The following is an 18,979-nucleotide window of genomic DNA, read 5'->3' on the forward strand; positions in this document are numbered from 1 at the left end:
TACAAACCAAGCTTATGATGCATTCCAGGGGGCTCAGATTTACAACTGATCAATGCCTGATGATGTGTGTCACCTCTGACTTCAGTGGAGTTAATTCTGATGCACACAGGTGTGAGAAACAGCATCAAGCCACAAACATATTGCATTAAGTAAATCCTAGGGAAACCCATATGTTCTGATGCAGAAGAACTGCAAATAGCATTGTGGCTCACAGCAGGCATAACATGTGCTTGTCACATCAGTCCCTTTAGTCAGCCTACAGATCTGGGCTATGTGTTTGAGCATGTTACAGGATAGTTAGCCATCCAGCTGGCACAACTTGCATTACCATCAGTGGGCTCTGGACTGGCATACGTCACTCTACCAATATACCACCCCCCAGTGCGCACAATGGTGGGGTGTGTGTGCGTGCGTGCATACCCATGTGCCTTTCTTCTCTGGTGTATCTGACTTTTAGGACATATTTTGGACAGAAAGAAAAACGCCCTGGTAGCTCTGCTCCTCCTTGTAATGACAGCTGGAGGAGAAAGTTGTGTTACAATGAATCTGAAACATTTCTGATTTCCTCAAACAGAAGCTGATCCTCTGACTTCCACTGTGGTTTAGTAAAGACAGCACAATCCATCTCCAAGTGCAATGATCTTTTCTTCCTTCATTACAGTGTCCAGACAGCCCTGGAATCTGCCTGTTTAAGAAGAGATATGTAAGTGAACCCTAAGATTTGCTGGCTGGTTAAAGCTTTTCACCTTTTTTGTGATATTGTCTCATAGTTGTCAAAATCTCATTTGCCAAGGAGATGTCAATACTTGGTGAAAATGTGATCGTGTTCCTATTAGATGTGCTTTGATTAGTATCAGATGGCATTTCAGATGTATTGCCTTTACATACGCTGCAGCTACATTGATCTTCCACATTTTCCCTAGATATTCTGCCTATTAATTCAAGTTAGATGGTCTCAGTTTTTTTTTCTTTGCCGGGTCTGATGTGAGAATATTAAACTGGCTTGTACTTTTAAAGGAAGTGAATCTCTTAAAGGGAATCAACCTATCACCATATCAGGAGTGGACACTAATGATAAATGAACACAAACCCCTAACATAGTGTGAAACCCTTCTGAAAGGTTTGTGCCCACCTCTGATACAGACCTGGAGGACTGGTTCAAATGTGTTTTACGATGAAAGCCACCATCCCAGAGCTGAAGATCCAGTGAATCAGATGGGGATTGTGTTTGCACACCACCAGTCCAGGGTACAGAGCATTTCACCAGCATACGGAGAAACAGCCAGCTGAAGGGGCACTTGCATGAAAATCAGGGTGCCTGGAAAAGTTTGTTCCATGTGCACTGCAAGCAGACTCTGAGCCAATCTGAGCTGACGATGTGAAAGACCAGAACAGATTCTGTCCTCTAAAGGTGTAAAAAAAAATGATTAGGGATGAAGGGACCAATACAGATCAAACAAAAGCCACCCCAAATTACCACCCTAAGAGACCCCGTCTAGGTTTTAGTCATCTTTGCCCCGCTTCATTTTTCATGTGCATGGCTTGGTTTGACCTGGGTCTGGAGTACAAATTCTACCACACAGTGAGAGAGGCTGGCCATGTGGTTCTTTCAAGTCAAGGGAACCTGCGAAGACAGGTGAGATAACCCAGTCAGGATAAGGTTTTCAAATACCCTATTTGCCAGCTTACCTCAGATTTCTTTCCTGTCTTTGGGGAACGAGGGCATGCCAGAGTGAATGCAAAGTAAAATGGTGGTGTGTTCTTCTTACAGGGACAATCAGTCTAGCTTAGGCTCCACTCTAAGTCTGGAGCCAGAAGAAAGCATCAAATCCTGGATAGGGTCTTCAGTGGGCTGGTCATCACCTTCAGTTCCCAGTGTGGCTGGAAGTCTCTCAAGGCAATCCCTGGACAGCCACAGCACCCTGAGCCTGAGGTAAGAGCTGTCCAGAACTTTCTTAGAACTAAAAAAACATCTGTGGTAATGGATGGTATGTGCTGCAGGTCGAGTTGTGAGAAACAGAGAGCTCACACCAAACATATCCTCTGTCGAAACTTTAAACAGTAAATGCCAAGTGTAACACACAGCAGGCTGTATAGGGCACAGGAGCCAAGAAAACATAGCCTTCCTAGGGCCTCCAGGAGCTACTTTTTTTAAAAAAAAGCCATCCAGATTTCTGATTTTGCGTGCTTTTAAACTTGGCAGATTGCAACAAGACAGCAAGGTGCTATTAGGCTAATGGTATTTTAAAGGTACAGTATTTCCTGTGTAAAGCTGCATTTCTGCATCTTTCCCTCTTAGAATTATAAAAGAGGCAGGTACAAAGCCAAACCATGTCACCAGCCAACATCAGCTCTTCCACACCAGTACTCCTTCACTTGACCGGACGTCCAAAGCAATGACATTTAGTTGTGACATTGGTTACTATCTGATGTCTATTTCTGATGATTGTTCATTGCCCTTTTAAATATAAGGGACTGCATTCAGCTGGGTAAGAACTACTGACTGGTGAACATTAAAAAGCTTTGGACTTTGTGTTCGGATCAATATCCAGAACTTTGAGTCACAATAAGTTTGGGAAAACTTAAGAATAGTATTCAGAGTTCCCCGTTTCATGCAGTCTTAGTCACATCTTTATCTTTAGTACTCCCTTCATTACTGCCGTATCATGTTAGGACAGTGGCTCTCAGCCTTTCCAGACTGCGGTACCCTTTCAGGAGTCAGATTTGTCTTGTGTACCCCTAAATTTCACCTCACTTAAAAACTACTTGCTTATAAAATCAGACATAAAAATACAAAAGTATCAGAGTACACTATTGCTGAAAAATTGCATATGTTCTCATTTTTACCATATAATTATAAAATAAATCGATTAGAATATAAATATTGTACTTACGTTTCAGTGTATAGTGTATAGAGCAGTATAAATCAGTCATTGTCTGTAGGAAATTTTAGTTTTTCCTGACTTCACTAGTGCTTTTTATGTAGCCTGTTGTAAAACTAGGCAAATGTCTAGATGAGTTGGTGTGCCCCGGGAAGACCCCTGAGAACCATTGTGTTAGGAAGTGCTCCATGAATTCTCTAACATACGCTCCTACTGCAATTGGTAGCTGCCTGAGCACTATTAGAAATGGGAGTGTTATGCAGAGCAACAGAAAATGGTGATGTTAAAGAGAGACAGTAGCAGCTACCGAATGAATTGGAAAGCCATGAACTAACATGAGAGGGTTTCACATTACTTGAATTGGACACTGTAATACCCACACCTAGATGTTCTCAGGTGTATTTACAGTAACTGTGTGGCTACTCTCCTTCAAGGAAGTAATGGAATCATGGGGTGAAATCCTGGTCTCACTGAGGTTAATGGGACTTTTGCCACTGACTTCAGTGGGGTCAGGATTTCACCCACAGCACCTGTGTTCAGAAGCTTGGTGCAGGTGGAGATTCTGGCACGAAGGAAATGTGTGTGAATCATTGGATGGGCAGGCCATTTTTGGTCAGATCACCAAGCACGTCACAATACTACTGATCCATTCCACAAAAGGGAAAATAGGAATTGTGGCCTACAGCACACACCAAACTGCATTTTTTAATTTAGACTTCTTCCACAGTGCATTTCACCTCGTACCTGAGCACTTCACCAGCGTGCCAGGGAGGGGAATATTATTGTCTCTGTTTTACAGATGCAGAACTGGGGCACAGAGAGTCTAAGTGATTTACCTAGCTCTTCTGAATCCCAGTCTACTGCTTTAACCACAAGATCTTTCTTCTACTCTTGAAGGAGTTCAGGGGCTGTTTGACAGCCCTTGCAATGTAGGGCATGCTTATTCCAAGCCCTTTCATTGTGGATACTTGGTCAGATTTGCAGCGGAATGAAGTCGGCAATGGAAACCATATCTGGCAGCTGCCACTGAAATTTCTCTCTGTTTGACAAGACAAGGTAGGCTACATGGACATCTCTCAGTGTCACAGACCATGTATGCTTTGCTGGATGCTAATGGGGGTGGGGGGGGATGCCAAGCTCAGACTACTGCTGTACCTTCTGTCAATGCAAAATATCTGTCACGTGTGTACAGACAGAACGGGCCCCATAGGAGAATATAGGAAGGAAAACTCAAAATCAAAAGTGCCACTCTGTTCTTAGTGTGGATTGTTAGGTCTGGACTGGAGTGTGGTGCAGACACCGAATAGAATACATGAGATGAACCAGCTGTCTAAAAGGACAAATGTTATCTGTAGCTGGAAGGTAAATCCATGTCACGGACAGGCTTAACATTGCAGCAAGCCATGCAGCTCTAGACGTTGTATCCATAATAGTGTCCCAGCGCTTGTGATAAACAAACGAACAAGACAGACTTTGAGCAAGAACCACGGAAATGTCTACCACGGCTTTTTTAAACCACATTTTGGAACAAGCAAGCTATTGTTTTTCTTCTTTGAGAAAACTTTAAAAGTTCTACTGAGTAACAGAGAAGAACAAATAGTAAATACATGGTTTTGTTACTGGATCTGGCAGAGGTCCATTTAATTGTTTCCTACTGGGCTTTTTCCTCTAGGTCTCACAAATAGTGGTAGCTGTCTATTGTCTCGTACGGGGCTTAGTGAACAATAGAAGAGCTAGAAGAAGAAGAGACGCTGTGATCGCACTTGTTGCAACCTTGGAGGAAGAAGCATGATATCTTCTAGAAAAGTTGCCTCCGCTTCTGTGGCTGATCTCAGCCCTGGCTTCACATGAGCAGCCATACTCAGGAGCCCCTGCACCTTCTGTTTGGCTGCAAGCTGCCTATTCTGATGGAGTGGATATTGCCTCTGACTGACACAATCATGCCACTGAAGCTCAGCGGAGCTCGAGGCTCTCAGAGCAGGCGCACACTGAAGACACCTGGCCCAGACTCTGATATTCTGGTGACACCAACACGTTCTGCAGTCCCCTAAAGAGCTGGTTCAGGTCTAACTTTCTGCACCTGTTGGGAAGTGTGCAGCAGCCATTCACAATTTGCTTCAGGAACAGCTTGTTGTTTGTGGAGGCGTCTGGGATGGCGATATAGCCACAGCTGTGAAGCAAGGAGTAGGGAGAGATGCTTGGGTCTCTGTCCGCGATTCAGACTAGTGCTGTGATGCCAGTGGCTTGTGTTTGGCCTTTAGCAATCATATGCCTTGTCAAAAGCTTTAACTACAACTGGAGACATATGCAAACTCACCCATCTAGGCAGAGAAGAATGACACACTGAATTATGTGCCATTGTACATGCGGTTATGGTCTGCATGACTCCATCTACACCCCCTTTGGCGGTGGGAAAGTAAAAGGCTTAGGGTCAGAGTGATGTCTACTGCTGGTCCCAGAGACTCTAATGCCTGTTCCCACCATTTAATGGAGAGAAAAGAGGGAATGCACAACTCCTTCCATCTCACAACTGCTTTGATCGACATGTCATGAGAGCTGCCTACCAGACCTTTTCCTGAGCAATGCACCAATATTTCAGCCAGAACCATTGTTGCCCATTTGGTGTGGACACTGGAGGGCAAACCCTCGGGAGATGTGATTCTAATCTGAATGCAAAAGCAACTGCAGGTCCAAGTAAGAACCGAAACATAACTGCTGCAGGTGGCTTCTTGCATGTTGATTGTCATTCAGCAATAAAACCGCACCAATGATTACGGGGCGCCATGATTGCCTTTTGAATCAGTCCCAATCACCACAGGTGGTGACATCTACTGGTTTCATGTTTATTTTTCTTTCAAGCCAGTGTATTTTTAAAACAGTAGGGGGAAAAATCAATCAATTTGCAAACATTGCTGATGGATTCATCAAAGTGGCTTATCTGGCAAAGATATGTTATTACATTTTCAATACTTGCTGTCTAATTAAAATATAATTAAAATATACATAGTTTCATGTTTTGTTCAGTTTGCATAACACACCAACTAATGAACTATTTTAGTCTGCTAAACTGCTCAGAAGCAGCCTTCAGCGAGCACTCTTGGAAAGGTTTTTCCAATCTTGTCTAGTTTGCAAGTACATGGAGGGGAACAGAGGAGAGACCTGTAGTTGTTATTACACATGAATGTTAAAAATGGGGAGTTATCACACAATGGCCAAAGAGTACCAAAGATTACGAAGAATGTCTTATCAAGTATGCATTTTACGAATATGTCTTGGTTTGACCGATCGCACCATCATTTAAGGTAGCTGCCATTTTATAGACTGAAGAGTAGAGAAAAGAGGTGGAAATAGGAAAGTTACATTGTGGAGCATAATTGAGAGGTTAATACTGTTGTCATTAATTTTAATACATTATTTAAAACCTCTGTAGAAAAGTGACTGCCTAATCAGGTCAGGTACTATACAGTCATTGGCCCAGAGATGTTTCAGGCTACATTCTTTTCAACGTGTGGAGAAGGAAGCTCAGTGGGGGAGCATGGTATTTAAGGTCAAACCATCAAATCAAAGGAGGTAGTCGGTTCCAAACCAGGATCAGTGGAATGTTAGATGAAAGCCGCTACTTCAAAACCACACTTCAAGCAGGATAATATTCCTTGATGTATTCTCTAGAGATGATTTAAAGAGATAATGCAGTCTCTCTGTGGATTTGTATGCCATACGCTCACACGTTTACCACTAAGGGAAGATTTTATTTTAAGGTGTATAAATGTATGACATGTTAATTTTTGAAGAAAATGTTAACAAGCTGTAAGCAAGTTGGACAATGGCATATATAAGCAGCCAGACAGGTAGATACTTAACGTGGCTCAGCTTGGGTCACAGCTGTGAGGGACTAGAAACTGAGGAAATTAGCCCCGGAAAAGGGTCAGAACATAAAACACACACAAAACGACATTAGCACAGAGGCCAAGTGTGCAGCCTTTGCTTGCAGGGATAGAATTTATTCCTGAGAACAGGCCAGTTGAAACCAGAGAGAATCCTGACATGAGGAAGGGTTCAGAATTGGGCACGTAAGTGCTAAGGATTTGACTGAAACCCTCCAAATAGACCTGGAAATGAAGACACAAGGCGGGCATCTTATTTGAAATTCCGCCCTGGTATTATGGGGATCTTCAGACAGACAGTGACTCTACATCCCAGATGTGAAGCACTTACATGGGCTGGATTTTCAGAAGTCCTCAAATCAAGGTCTATGTCATCGTTCTGCCAGGAGCCCTGTGTGGAAGAAGGTGCATAGCTCCATTGGCCAGGGGCTGTGCAGGGAATCTCTCCATTGTCCCACTATTTATTTGCAGTAGCAAATAAACTACTCCTCTCCCCAGATCAGCTGCACCAGCCAAGTCTCTGCCCACTCGCAACCCACCTGCTTTCTCCAGCATACCCCGAACCAAGGCCAGGGAGGCTATACAGGAACATAAGAGGTTTATGTGTGTGGTGGGGCAAGAGGGGAGGTTACCCCCTTGCACGTCTCATGCCCACACAATCCATGGCACAATCTAGCTCCAAGTCATTTTTGCTTGTATTGTGCACATATCTTTTTCGTTTCTGTATACAAAATTACCTGACTTTCAGACTGCAGTCCTTGCAAAGTGGGGTTTAGTGCCTACCTGATGTATAGTCACCCTGTAGTTGTGTGCAGTCAGATTCTGATCTGTAGCTACACTGAATGTATGTGATTTTTCAAGATTAATACTAGGGTCTTCCCTATAATGTTAAACACTCCATTCTTATTGTGTAGCGGTCTGAGCCCTGTGAAGTCAGGTTTACATGGTAAAATAAATACAAACCAGAATTAATTTGCTGAAGAGCAAGTCCCCACACAGCTACTATTCTAAATACCTTTTGTTGTAGTTTGAAAACGCCTTTCTGAGCCTTGTCTGTTGCTGGTACGAAATGGAATTTAAAACCAATAAAAGCAATGGTTAGACTTAGGCATAGGTAATTGACACAAGTCCTTCGTCAGAGAGCAGAGCATCCTTAGTGTGCAGAATTCTACTCTAGCATTGCATTTAGGAATGCTTTTATCTTAATTCCTATGGTTGTCTTAGGTCTTTGGTCCAGATTACTTAGGCGTAACTGTAAGTGAATGGCAATAAATAAGAAATTATGGATTAAGCTACATCATTGAGATGAACTGTGCTGGATTTATAATAAATAGGCAGCATTGTAGACTGTGGGCAGCACAGTATTTATCTCTATAGGGAGATAAATAAAAGCCACCTATTGGTCCAGCGATGGCCTAATTTCAGAACCATCCTTTGCATTCAGGCTGGAAGAGATGTCACAATCTAGAGTCGTTCTCAAGTCTATGGAATGGCAAATTCCAAATCCTAACCTTATAACTGAAAATGGCCTCAAATAATCTAAGACTGAAGTACTAGGCAGGAAGCTGTATCAAATGAAAACAAACGGAAGATTATGAATCTAGTTAGTTAATGAGAAAAAGCCTGTGTGTCTTGTATCAGTTGATCTCAGTTTTATTAAGATTTCGCTTACACAAACCCCTAGTAATGAGAAACAAATCTACCTAGCTTTCACTTCTTGCTAATATATGTGGGATAGTTTTCCTTTCCTGAGCTAGCAGCTGCCAAAAGGGAGTGATATAAGGCTATTATATTCAGCCCAGTGTACAGAGATCAGGAATTTGATTAACTTTTTCTGTAATTCTCTGATATTAAGTATTTGGACAAAAATGGCTGTCAACTCTGAATCCCAGTAAATAAGAGACATCACACAGTCAGAATAAAATGTCAACTTTTTATTAGAAAGTGAATTCAAAACTATATGAATTTACTGCATCCTTGGGTAACAAGGTTGAAATTGCTGAACTACAGAGCTGCTAAGCCCAGTATGCAGGAGATAGGGGACTATTCAGGGGGCCTTCACTTGGAGGGATCAGTATCCAAACACTTCTGAACAGTCCCAGAGTGACTGGACACACATATAAAGATCATAACGGTTTTGGGTATTCGTCACATCCCTGCTAGACTTAGGTTATACTATAGCGTCATCTCTTACATGCTGGGTTCTGTGCAGATACTCTTCTGTGGGATGAAGGGTCTGTCCTTCCTCTAGGCCCATTGATATGGTAACAAGCCCACTGCACCCTACAAACTTCATGGTTCTCACAATGATGCATACTTGAAGCTTCATGGTGATGGTGGAGACAGAACCTTGACTGTCCTGCTGCAAAAGGAGCAGCTCCATTAGCTGTTACTAGTGTGTGGCCAGTTTCATGTAGTAGAGGGCAGCAGTGTTCAGTCATGCTCATTGCAATATTACTATAGACTCTTCCAAGAGGAGTGATGACAAAATGGCACAATGTTTACATTTGTCTACAGTGGTAATTTTGGCTGTATTGGCATCTGTGCTGATAACCTGGTAGTAAATATTTACGTTGCTCAAGCTTTCAGTGTCTCTCTGCAAGTGCCAGAGATGAGTGCCGTCCAGCACTGGTGATTATGGAATCTTCAAAGACTTTCTGCAGACCTTGTTACAACGGGTGAGTGAAGCTACCTTCAGGAGTGAAGGGGAGGAGTAAGAGACAGCTTCACTCAATCTCTTTTCATGCCATAGGACAACTCTTCTTGAAGAATGAGAGCTACTTGCTCTGGTCCCTCTGTTGATAGTCTTCCTGCAGGGTCTTGTTTGGAAGCTGCCAGTTGCCTCTCTTGAAGCTGAGTGCCCCTGTCCCCAGATAATCTCAATGAGCTGTTACTAGTTTACAAGACAGCAGGAGTAGAAGACAGACATACATTTGTGACACTTAGCACATGCTATCTCATCTTGGGAATCTTGTGGTACTATTCACTGCAGCTACACTGCCCTTGTGAATGCAAAGCATCCAAGGATTTCAATTCCAAGTCAATGGCCGATGAACATCACCAGCTATTCTTCCCCCCGGTACCTCCTTAGCATTGTTAGACCGTGCCATCCAAGGGAGCTCTTGGAAACACAGCTTAGTCTCTCTCAGATGTGGTAGCACATATGGCAGCAACACTGACCGCATAGAGCCATCAGCGCAGCTCTCAAGTGTAGCTCTTGAGTCTTGAGAAGACTGCGTCACACTTTCTTGTCCATGAAAACAGATCAGGATACATCCAATTGTTCTTAAGATCTTGTGGGTCCTCATTGTTTGTATCTGATGATAGTCAGAACCTAATCCCAGATAATAAATTACTTTGAACTTTATAATTTACTTATATGTTTACTATCATAGGGAAAGAACCGCTTGCAGACAGCAAAAAAAAAAAAAAAAGGGAGATCACCTACGTTTGGATTTCAGTATCTGAATATTCTTATTATATTAGAACTGGAGGTCTGGGAGCATTCAGGAACTGGCCATGTTACTTATTCTATTTTAAAACATTATATTATCAAAAACAAATTATTTCTATTAAAAACCTCAGAACTGCCTTGCATTGATAACATGACAGGAAAATTTCTTAGAGAAATCTGGACAAATTCTCCTCTCTTACTGCCTTGGAGCTGTACTGGTCTTCATGCATGCAAAACCAAGAGCCTAATTTGGTTGATATTCTTTTTTCTCTGGACATGCATTGTATTGCTATGCAAGTGTGGATATTATGGTATAAATTATTTCAACTAGCATAATCATAATCATGTTAATTGCTGTGTAATCTGCACTAATTATTGTTGTATGTCATTTGCTTTGGTGTGGATTGCACACTACAGAATTCTGTTTGGCTTGCAAATGCTTTTAGATTTTTTGTATCAGGTCTTAGTTTGCCTCCAATTTAGGGAAAGCATTTTCTGTGGTGTTTACAATATTTTGCTTTGCAATTATAATATGCTTACAAATTGTGCTTCTTCTAGCACTGCCCATAGCCCTAATTGAAACAATAGAGAAACACACACACTAAGCTTAACTGACATTCAGGAAGTAGCTGAAACCAGACAAATATGAGGAAATACATGGCTAAGGCCAACATTCCAGACCTCTATGAGTTATTGATGGCACTTCAGTCTTAAGCTTTGAATTTACATACTAATGGGGTAACATTTCAGAATGGGACATGACTGTCTGTCTAGTGCTTCTGCCCTGTCATGCAAAGTTTCCTCTAACTCAGTGGTTCTCAGCCAGAGGTACATGTACCCCTGGGGGTACGCAGAGGTCTTCCCAGGGTACACCAACTCATCTACATATTTGCCTAGTTTGACAACAGGTTACATAAACCACACTAGCGAAGTCAGTGCAAACTAACATTCATACAGACAATGACTGGTTTATACTGCTCTATAGACCATACACTGAAATGTAAGTACAATATTTATATTCCAATTGATGTATTTGATAATTATATGGTAAAAATGAGAACGTAGCAATTTTTCAGTAACAGGGCGCTGTGACACTTTTGGATTTTTTTGTCTGATTTTGTAAGCAAGCAGTTTTTAGGTGAGGTGAAACTTGGGGGTACACAAGACAAATTAGACTCCTGAAAGTGGTACAGTAATCTGGAAAGGTAGAGAGCCACGGCTCTAACTCCTTGCTTAGATTTGGTTGGGCGAGCATTTTTGGGGGGTGATTTTTCTTTTATTCATGGCCAAAAATGTATGGCTAGAATGGAAAGTTTAAAAACAGCAGGAATGACTCTTCTCAGTTAAATATGAGTGTACACTTGAACCATTGAAATAGGGATTCAGGCTTTTAAAAAATGTTTATTTTATTCAGTTTAAAACATGTTTGGCTTAACAGTGTGTCTTCTGTCTTTGATTAGTTAGTGTGCCTATCTGTCAGGCTTCCATGGCTCTTAAGAGAAGGTGGCTCGTTTATGTTATGTAACTGTATAAAAAAAAGATTATGGGATTACACTGTTTTCATTGCTTCTGCAAATCTCATACTGTTTGTAGGCTGAAATGTGGTGTGGCAGTGATCCCAGGTTAATGGGCTAAATTAGACTTGGTAACGTCCTATTGCTTCCTCTTCTGGGCCTTAACGATGCATGCCCAATGGCTGTTCATAGTCTGTGGCCACAATGAGAATAAATGCCTTTGCTATATTTATTTCTCAAATGCCAAAGGCCCCAGCTGTGCATTGGCATGCGTTCCTGGGGACAGTACTGAGAGACAGCACAGTGCGACCAGTGTATTGACTCTCTAAAAAGCTTGGCGGTGGGGATGAGATTTGTCAGAGTGATGGTAGCAATTCACACGCCTCTTCCATTTCAGTCCTGGCTTTGCAACTCCCACAAACAGCCAGGCAAGCTTTGGCTGCACTGCCCTGTAATCAGATAGCCTGTGGTGAGGAGCATCTTGGGTGAAATCTCAGCTCCTCCCTTGATGAGTGTGAATTTCACATGGGTCACCCCATATTTCAGACAGACGTGGGATTTACTGCAAAGAGGGGTGCTTTTACAACAGACGTTTTACACAGTTTCCATGCTTGGCTTGCATGCTTCTAAAGCAGCCGCTGTGACATGAAAGCTCACCATCATGGTACACCCATTCCAATCCCTCATGGGTCTAGTGCACTCTTAGACCATCTGTCCAGCCACTTGTGTCACTCCCTTTACAAAGGAAGCAAGCGTTTAATTGCAGGCCCTTGGCATCGCTGCATTCACAATCATGTTTATTCTGTAGCGGAGCAAAGCCAAGAAACAGGAGCAGAAGATCATTGCACAACTCTTTATTAAACGAACTCCCAGAATACACAGCATATGGACCCTTTGAGTGAAATATATTTAGAACTGTGCTGAATTGTCTATCTTCATGAGATACTCATCTCATTAACATGAGGGTCTCAGTGCTCATCCCCTCTCTTTTCTGGCACATTTCCAAACTCATCTGAACTGGCCTACGTGATCCTTGCTTTGTCTCTTGTGAGGTGAATCAGGCACACACACAGACATCCAGGGATGTACTTCCCATTGGCCTAGCTCTGCTCCCGTTGCCATCAGAGGGAGGTTTCACTTTGATTTCAGTGCAGCTAGGTCCGTGCTGCGGACTTCTGAAAATGACACTCCTTGCTGCAAAGTTTTCAGTCTGAAAGTGGGTTTTTGGGAAGGCAGCATGGTGTGTGGAGAGGAGATTTCCCTTTCCATGGATTTTGAAGATAAGCCTAGGAAGGCTGAGAAATGAATTGAGCCCAGAGCCGCTACCTGACTCTGCATTTTCAGAGTAGGGTCACTAGGTCTATAGTGTCAGGCTAGACAGAATTTCAAACTGGCTGTTCTTTGGCCCAGACAGGAAAATAAAGAGGATATGACATCACTATCAGTGGGAATGATCCCAGAGACAGTATATCAACCCAGCAATCAGAAACTTGTTACAAAGGAGAAATTAGCCTCTGCTATGCAAAGTGCTTTCTCAGAATGTAATTAATTGCAAATGAAATTTACTTTCAGTCTCTGTGTGTGGCTAGAGAGTCAGGGTTGAAGCCTCTTTTAATAGTCACTACATCATATCAAGATAGCAGATAATACAGCGAACCGCTTCAGAGCAGGAGAAATGTCAGCATAGCACAGAACTTCTCAGTGTTGGACGGCGGCAAGAACTGAGGGATATTTCATTCAAGAGGAAAGGACCTCTTTGGCATGCAGCACTTTGTAACTGCTTGCTAAAGGCATATCAGCTTCCCCTCTGCTTTTCTCTGGATAAAATGCAGTGCAACGTACTAATATCAGATACAAACATAGCTACATTGTGCGACATAATATTAAGCACTGTCACCGTATGAAAGAGGCCATTAGATTCCTTTACAGTAGCTATGCTAAAGGATCAAGGTATAGTAGGTGGTGGTAATCTGTCTTGGTTGCATTCCAACTCCGGACAGTTTGTTTACAGATAAATTCAGAGGTGCAGCAGATGGTTGTGGTAGACCTGCGGGGATATTCAGCACATGGACAGATCAAAAGTTTTAACTTATGTCATTATAATTTGATAAAATTTCTGGCAATTGAAACCAACATCCTAGAGAAGACTTGTCATAATGCAGGACTGGGTAGGAAAATACAGGCTGATTCTGCCACTATGCTCAAAATAAAGACGCCTGCAGCATGCAGAGCAGCAAGCCTGATGCTGACCAGGTTTACAGAAGTCTCTCCTCCCACACTTCCATCATGCCCCCCAATGGCGCACACTTTCTAATTGAAAATCTGTTTAGATTAAATCAGTGGAGGAACTGACTGACTGCCGCGCATGTAGGCTGCTAATTCTTTAAGGGTATTGGCTCTTTTTTTTTTTCCAGACTTAGTGCAAAACTATTAAAACAGCTGAATTCCTGCAGTGCCCACGCTCATTACACTCCAGGGAGTCAATCTCTTCTAATCTAACACCTTTGTCCTTGTCCTTGTCCTTGTCTAACACCTTGAGCTGGAAGGGCCCTTGAGAGGTCATCAAGTCCAGCACTGAGGCAGGACCAAGTATACCTAGGCCAGCCCTGACAGGTGTTTGTCCATCCTGTTCTTAAAAACCTCCAGTGACGGGGATCCCACACACGCCCTTGGTAGCCTGATCCAGAGTTTAACTACCCAGAGAGCTAGAAAGTTTTTCCTACTATTTAATCTAAATCTCCCTTGCTGCCGATTAAGCCCATTACTTCTTGGCCTGTCTTCAGTGGACATGGAGAACAATTGACCACTGTCCTCTTTATAACAGCCCTCAATGTATTTGAAGACTGTACTCAGGTCCCTCTTGTGTCTCATCTTCCAAGACTGAACATGCCCTGTTTTTTTAAACTGTTCCTCATAGGTCATTTCACCATTTTTGTTGCTCTCCTCTGGACCCTCAACCATTTGTCCAAATCTTTCTTAAAGTGTGGAACCCAGAACTGGACACAGAACTTCAGCTGAGGCCCCACCAGTGCTGAGTGGGACAATTACCTCCCGTGTCTTACATGTGACGCTGCTGTTAACATACCCCAGAATGATATGAGCTTTTTTTCACATCTACATCACATTGCTGACACATATTTAATTTGTGATCCACCATTATCCCCAGGTCCTTTTTAGCAATACTGCCATCTAGCTAGTTTATTCCCCATTTTGTAGCTGTGTATTTGATTTTTCCTTCCTAAGTGCACTACTTTGCATTTGTCTTTATTGAATTTCATCTTGTTGAATTCCAATCAATTCTCCAATTGGTCAGGGTTGTTTGAATTCCTCCAAAGTGCTTGCAACCCTTCCCAACTTGGTGTCCTCTGCAAATTTTATAAACATGCTCTCCACTCCATTATCCAAGTCATTAAAAATGCACTGGGGCATATCTGATGCCATAGTTTGCATTTCCCCATGTCTGCAGCACCATCTGTATTCCTCATAGATAGGGGCATACTTGTGAGCTGTTCCATTACTGGGCACTCTTGCCTGAAATGCCAAGGTTTTAAGGGCAGTAATGTTAATGAGGCTTTCTTTAATCCACATGAGCACCCTGTCGAACCTTCCAACTATCACAGCAGGACAATCTGTGCAATTGGTGAGAGGTGGCTCATGGGGTTGAGCTCCTGGCATTCATGGTGAAGAGACAGATTGGGCTGGAGGTGGCTGCTGGGTGTGAGCTGGGTGCTTCCTGCGCGGGGAGTGATAACAACTGTTCCCTGGGAGGAAAGGTGACACACTTGGGCAGTGTTTCCTTACTGCACAAGGCCTTGCTGCTGTTGCGCTAAACCACATTCATTATTTGCATTTTAATGTAAAAACCAATCAGGCCCTATGCTTACGCACCAAGCAGCGGATGCTTCTCCGAATTCATAGCGATTTTGCTCCTTTGGTTTACGTACCATGCAGGGCAGCCCCGTCACTGCTCCCAGCTGGCACAGCACTTTATGTGACAAATGGAAATACGAGTCACTGGTCTGGGTGTCTTTGCTTTGGAGTTGTGTAGCTCTTGGTGCCTTGCTACACTGATGATTGTTTCGTAAGCAAAAATATGACATCCGAGTCCGAGGTCACAGTACAGAGCATTGTGAGGGTGATCCTCGTGCACCTCCGTTGTCTTGACTTGGCACTGCCTAGATAGGCCTAGCCCAGAGGTGGGCAAACTTTTTGGCCCGAGGGCCACATTGGGGAATAGAAATTGTATGGCGGGCCATGAATGGTCACAAAATTTGGGTTGGGCTGCGGGAAGGGGTGCGGGCTCTGGGGTGGGGCTGGGGATAAGGAGTTTAGGGAGTAGGAGGGTGCTCTGGGCTGGGACTGAGGGGTTCGGAGGGCGGGAGGGGGATCAGGGCTGGGGCAGGGGTGTGGGAAGTGGTGCAGATTCCGGCTGGGATGCAGGCTCTGGGGTGGGGCTAGGGATGAGGGGTTTGGGGTGCAGGAGGGGGATCATGGCTGGGACAGGGGGCTGGGGCGTGGCTCAGGAGTGCAGGCTCTGAGCAGTGCTTACCTCAAGCGGCTCCCAGAAGCAGTGGCATGGCCCTTCTCCAGCTCCTACGCGGAGGTGCAGCCAGGCAGCTCTGCACATTGCCCTATCCTTAGGCACTGCCCCTGCAGCTCCCATTGGAGCACAAGGGAGCCAGAGCGGGGCCATGCTGCTGCTTCCGGGAGCTGCGTGGTGCGGCCTCGACCCTGTGCCCCGGCCAGAGCGGGGCTGAGCCGCGTGGTACGGCTTGCGGGCTGTAGTTTGCCTACCCCGGCCTAGCCTGGGAGCCGGGCTGCCTGGGAGCCCAGCCACTATTTGCAATGAGTTGCTTTGTTTTTAAACACATAGAACACAGTTTGGATATGAGCTCCCAGGCAGAACGTTCTTTTCCCAGTCCCATTTGCCCACTCATAGACTTTAAGGCCACAAGGGACCATCCTGATCATCTAGCCTGACCTCCTGTATAACACAGGCTGCAGAGCCTCACCCAGCCACTCCTGTAACAGACCCCTGACCTCTGGCTGAGTTACTGACATCCTCAAAGCTTGATTTAAAGACTTCAAGTTACAGAGAATCCACCATTTACACTAGGTCAAACCAACAGGGACTCATGTCCCACCCTGCAGAGGAAGGTGAAGCGCCCCCCTTCCCCCCCCCCCCCACAAGTCTCTGCCAATCTGACCTGATGGAAAATTCCTTCCCAACCCCAAATATGATGGTTAGTTAGAGCCTGAGCATGTGGGCGACACCCATCTCCAAACATCTGGGGAAAAATTCTCTGTCCAAACTCAGAGCCCTCCCCATCTAGTGTCCCATCTCTAGCTGTTGGAGAGATTTGCTAATAGCTGTCATGGCTGGGCCATATGCCATTGGAGGCAACCTCATCATACCATCCCCTCCAAAAACGTATCTGTTTCAGTCGAGGGTCTTTTGCCCCCTGTTCTCTTCTTGGAAGAAGAACTTCCCAGGACTTCACTCCTCTGATGGCTAGAAACCTTCATCTAATTTCAAGTCTAAATTGTTGGTGGCCAGTTTATATCCATTTGTTCTTGTGCCAGCATTGGCCCTTAACTTAAATAACTCCTCTCCTTCCCTAGTGGTTATCCCTTTGATGTATCTGTGGAGAGCAATCATATCTCCCCTCAGCCTTTGGCTGGTTGGTTAGACTAAACAAGCCAAACTCCTTAAGTCTGCTCTCTTGAGGCAGGTTCTCCATTCCTCTGACCATCACTGTAGCCCTTCTCGCTGATCAGGATCTTCCTCACAAGGAGGTTACAAACCAGAAGGCTTTGTGTGAAGGAGCTGCTGCAGGAGCAGCATTATAAATGAGCCAGGTGCACCTAGAGAGCGGGAGCACACAGACCATTTCACAGAGGCCGTTTTAAAAGCTCACTTAGCTCTTCCATACACAAGGTGGGATGGTTCCTCCGTGTCTAGCAGAAGCTATGTTTATTCATCAGGAAAAGAGGCTCAGATGTTGCTGTTGCCAGCATGGGGTTTTGAAGCACATTGATTATTCCATGGTGCATCTATAAATATGAAGGTTTGAACAGTACGTGCTTTTAATGCAGTCGTTTTTTTCAGGATCTCAGCAGAACAGCTCCCGGCCTTGGAGTGACACTGGCAGGGAAGATGCATTCAGTCATCAGACAGTCACTCTCTCACATATGTGGGCTTCAGGGCAGAGTCTTATGAATGGGGCCTTGATCCGCTTCTGGAGTAGAGGGAAGGGAGACTATTGCTGGCTCTGGATCCCGTTTAGTTTAAAGCCGCTTGTTATAAGGACCTGTGTCTGCAGCTAGGTGTGTGGAGCTGCACCTGAAGGGGTTAATTTGAAACCTAGAGCAGAGCCCAGTACATTGTTCCTTGGACATTTGGCTTCAGACCTAGCCTCACCCCTCCCTGTTAAGTGCTCTTGTGTGAGGTTCAGTGCAGCGCTAAGAATGAAAGCCGTGCTGGGGATTCGCATCCGTGCTGTTCCTCAGCAGTGACTCGCGGCCAGGGGCGATGCACGGTTCATTCTCCCCAGCGGGGGCTGTGTTTTCTTCAACCTGCAGGTGCTGTCACTCTGCAGGCACTTACACGCCAGTGCTGTGGCTCGGCCCCCCGTGTCATCCTCACCCACTCGCTGACGGGGCCTGTGGGGCAACTGTCCAAAGCCAGGACTCAGCCCGGGGCAGCGGTAGTAGGCAGCCACGGAGCTCTCTGTTTCTCTTAAGTGAAAGGTCTCCGAGAGCGGCTGTGCTTGGAGGCTCCATGTGGGAGCCCCTGCTTTTCTGCTTCTCCACAATTCAAGCCTTGGGCTCACCCCACACAATCCAGTCCAGGAATCCCAGTTCTTCTCTGAGCGCTCATGTTGGGAGCAGTTTGCAGGTCATTCTGTCTTCTCGTTACCAGCCATAGCAAGAGGCATTTTCAGGCTCCCAGTGAAAAGCGAGCCGGCCTGAGAACAGATGGCAGGCTTCTCTGCACTGCAGCTCCCTGCTGGCCAAAGCGCTCTGTGGCGAGCTAGCGTGGGCTGAAGAAGGGGAAACTCCAAACCACTCTGATTCGGGATAAAACACGGAGCTTGAGCAAGAGGGCCAAAGCAGGCAGGGTGGAAGGGTAAGCCCTTTACAACAGCTGGCCTAGACTCCACCAAGCTTGGGAAGGACCAGAGTTGCCGTCCTTTAAAGCACAGCTCAGTAGCCATACTAATGGGCCAAACAGCCTGAGTTTTA

At 44.7% G+C, this 18,979-nt stretch overlaps 1 protein-coding gene across 1 annotated transcript in view; it reads left to right on the forward strand.

Annotated features, from left to right (window-relative positions):
• The window catches only part of MYO18B (myosin XVIIIB), a 183,580-nt gene that overhangs the window by 153,250 nt on the left and 11,351 nt on the right, over positions 1-18,979 (forward strand). Inside the window, exons 39-40 of the mRNA XM_077834845.1 lie at positions 662-703; positions 1,772-1,933. Coding sequence (XP_077690971.1) covers positions 662-703; positions 1,772-1,933 — 204 coding nt within the window. The remainder of the gene's footprint in view (positions 1-661; positions 704-1,771; positions 1,934-18,979) is intronic.

This window comes from Eretmochelys imbricata, chromosome 15 (assembly GCF_965152235.1).
Source record: "Eretmochelys imbricata isolate rEreImb1 chromosome 15, rEreImb1.hap1, whole genome shotgun sequence".
Lineage (NCBI taxonomy): Eukaryota > Metazoa > Chordata > Testudines > Cheloniidae > Eretmochelys > Eretmochelys imbricata.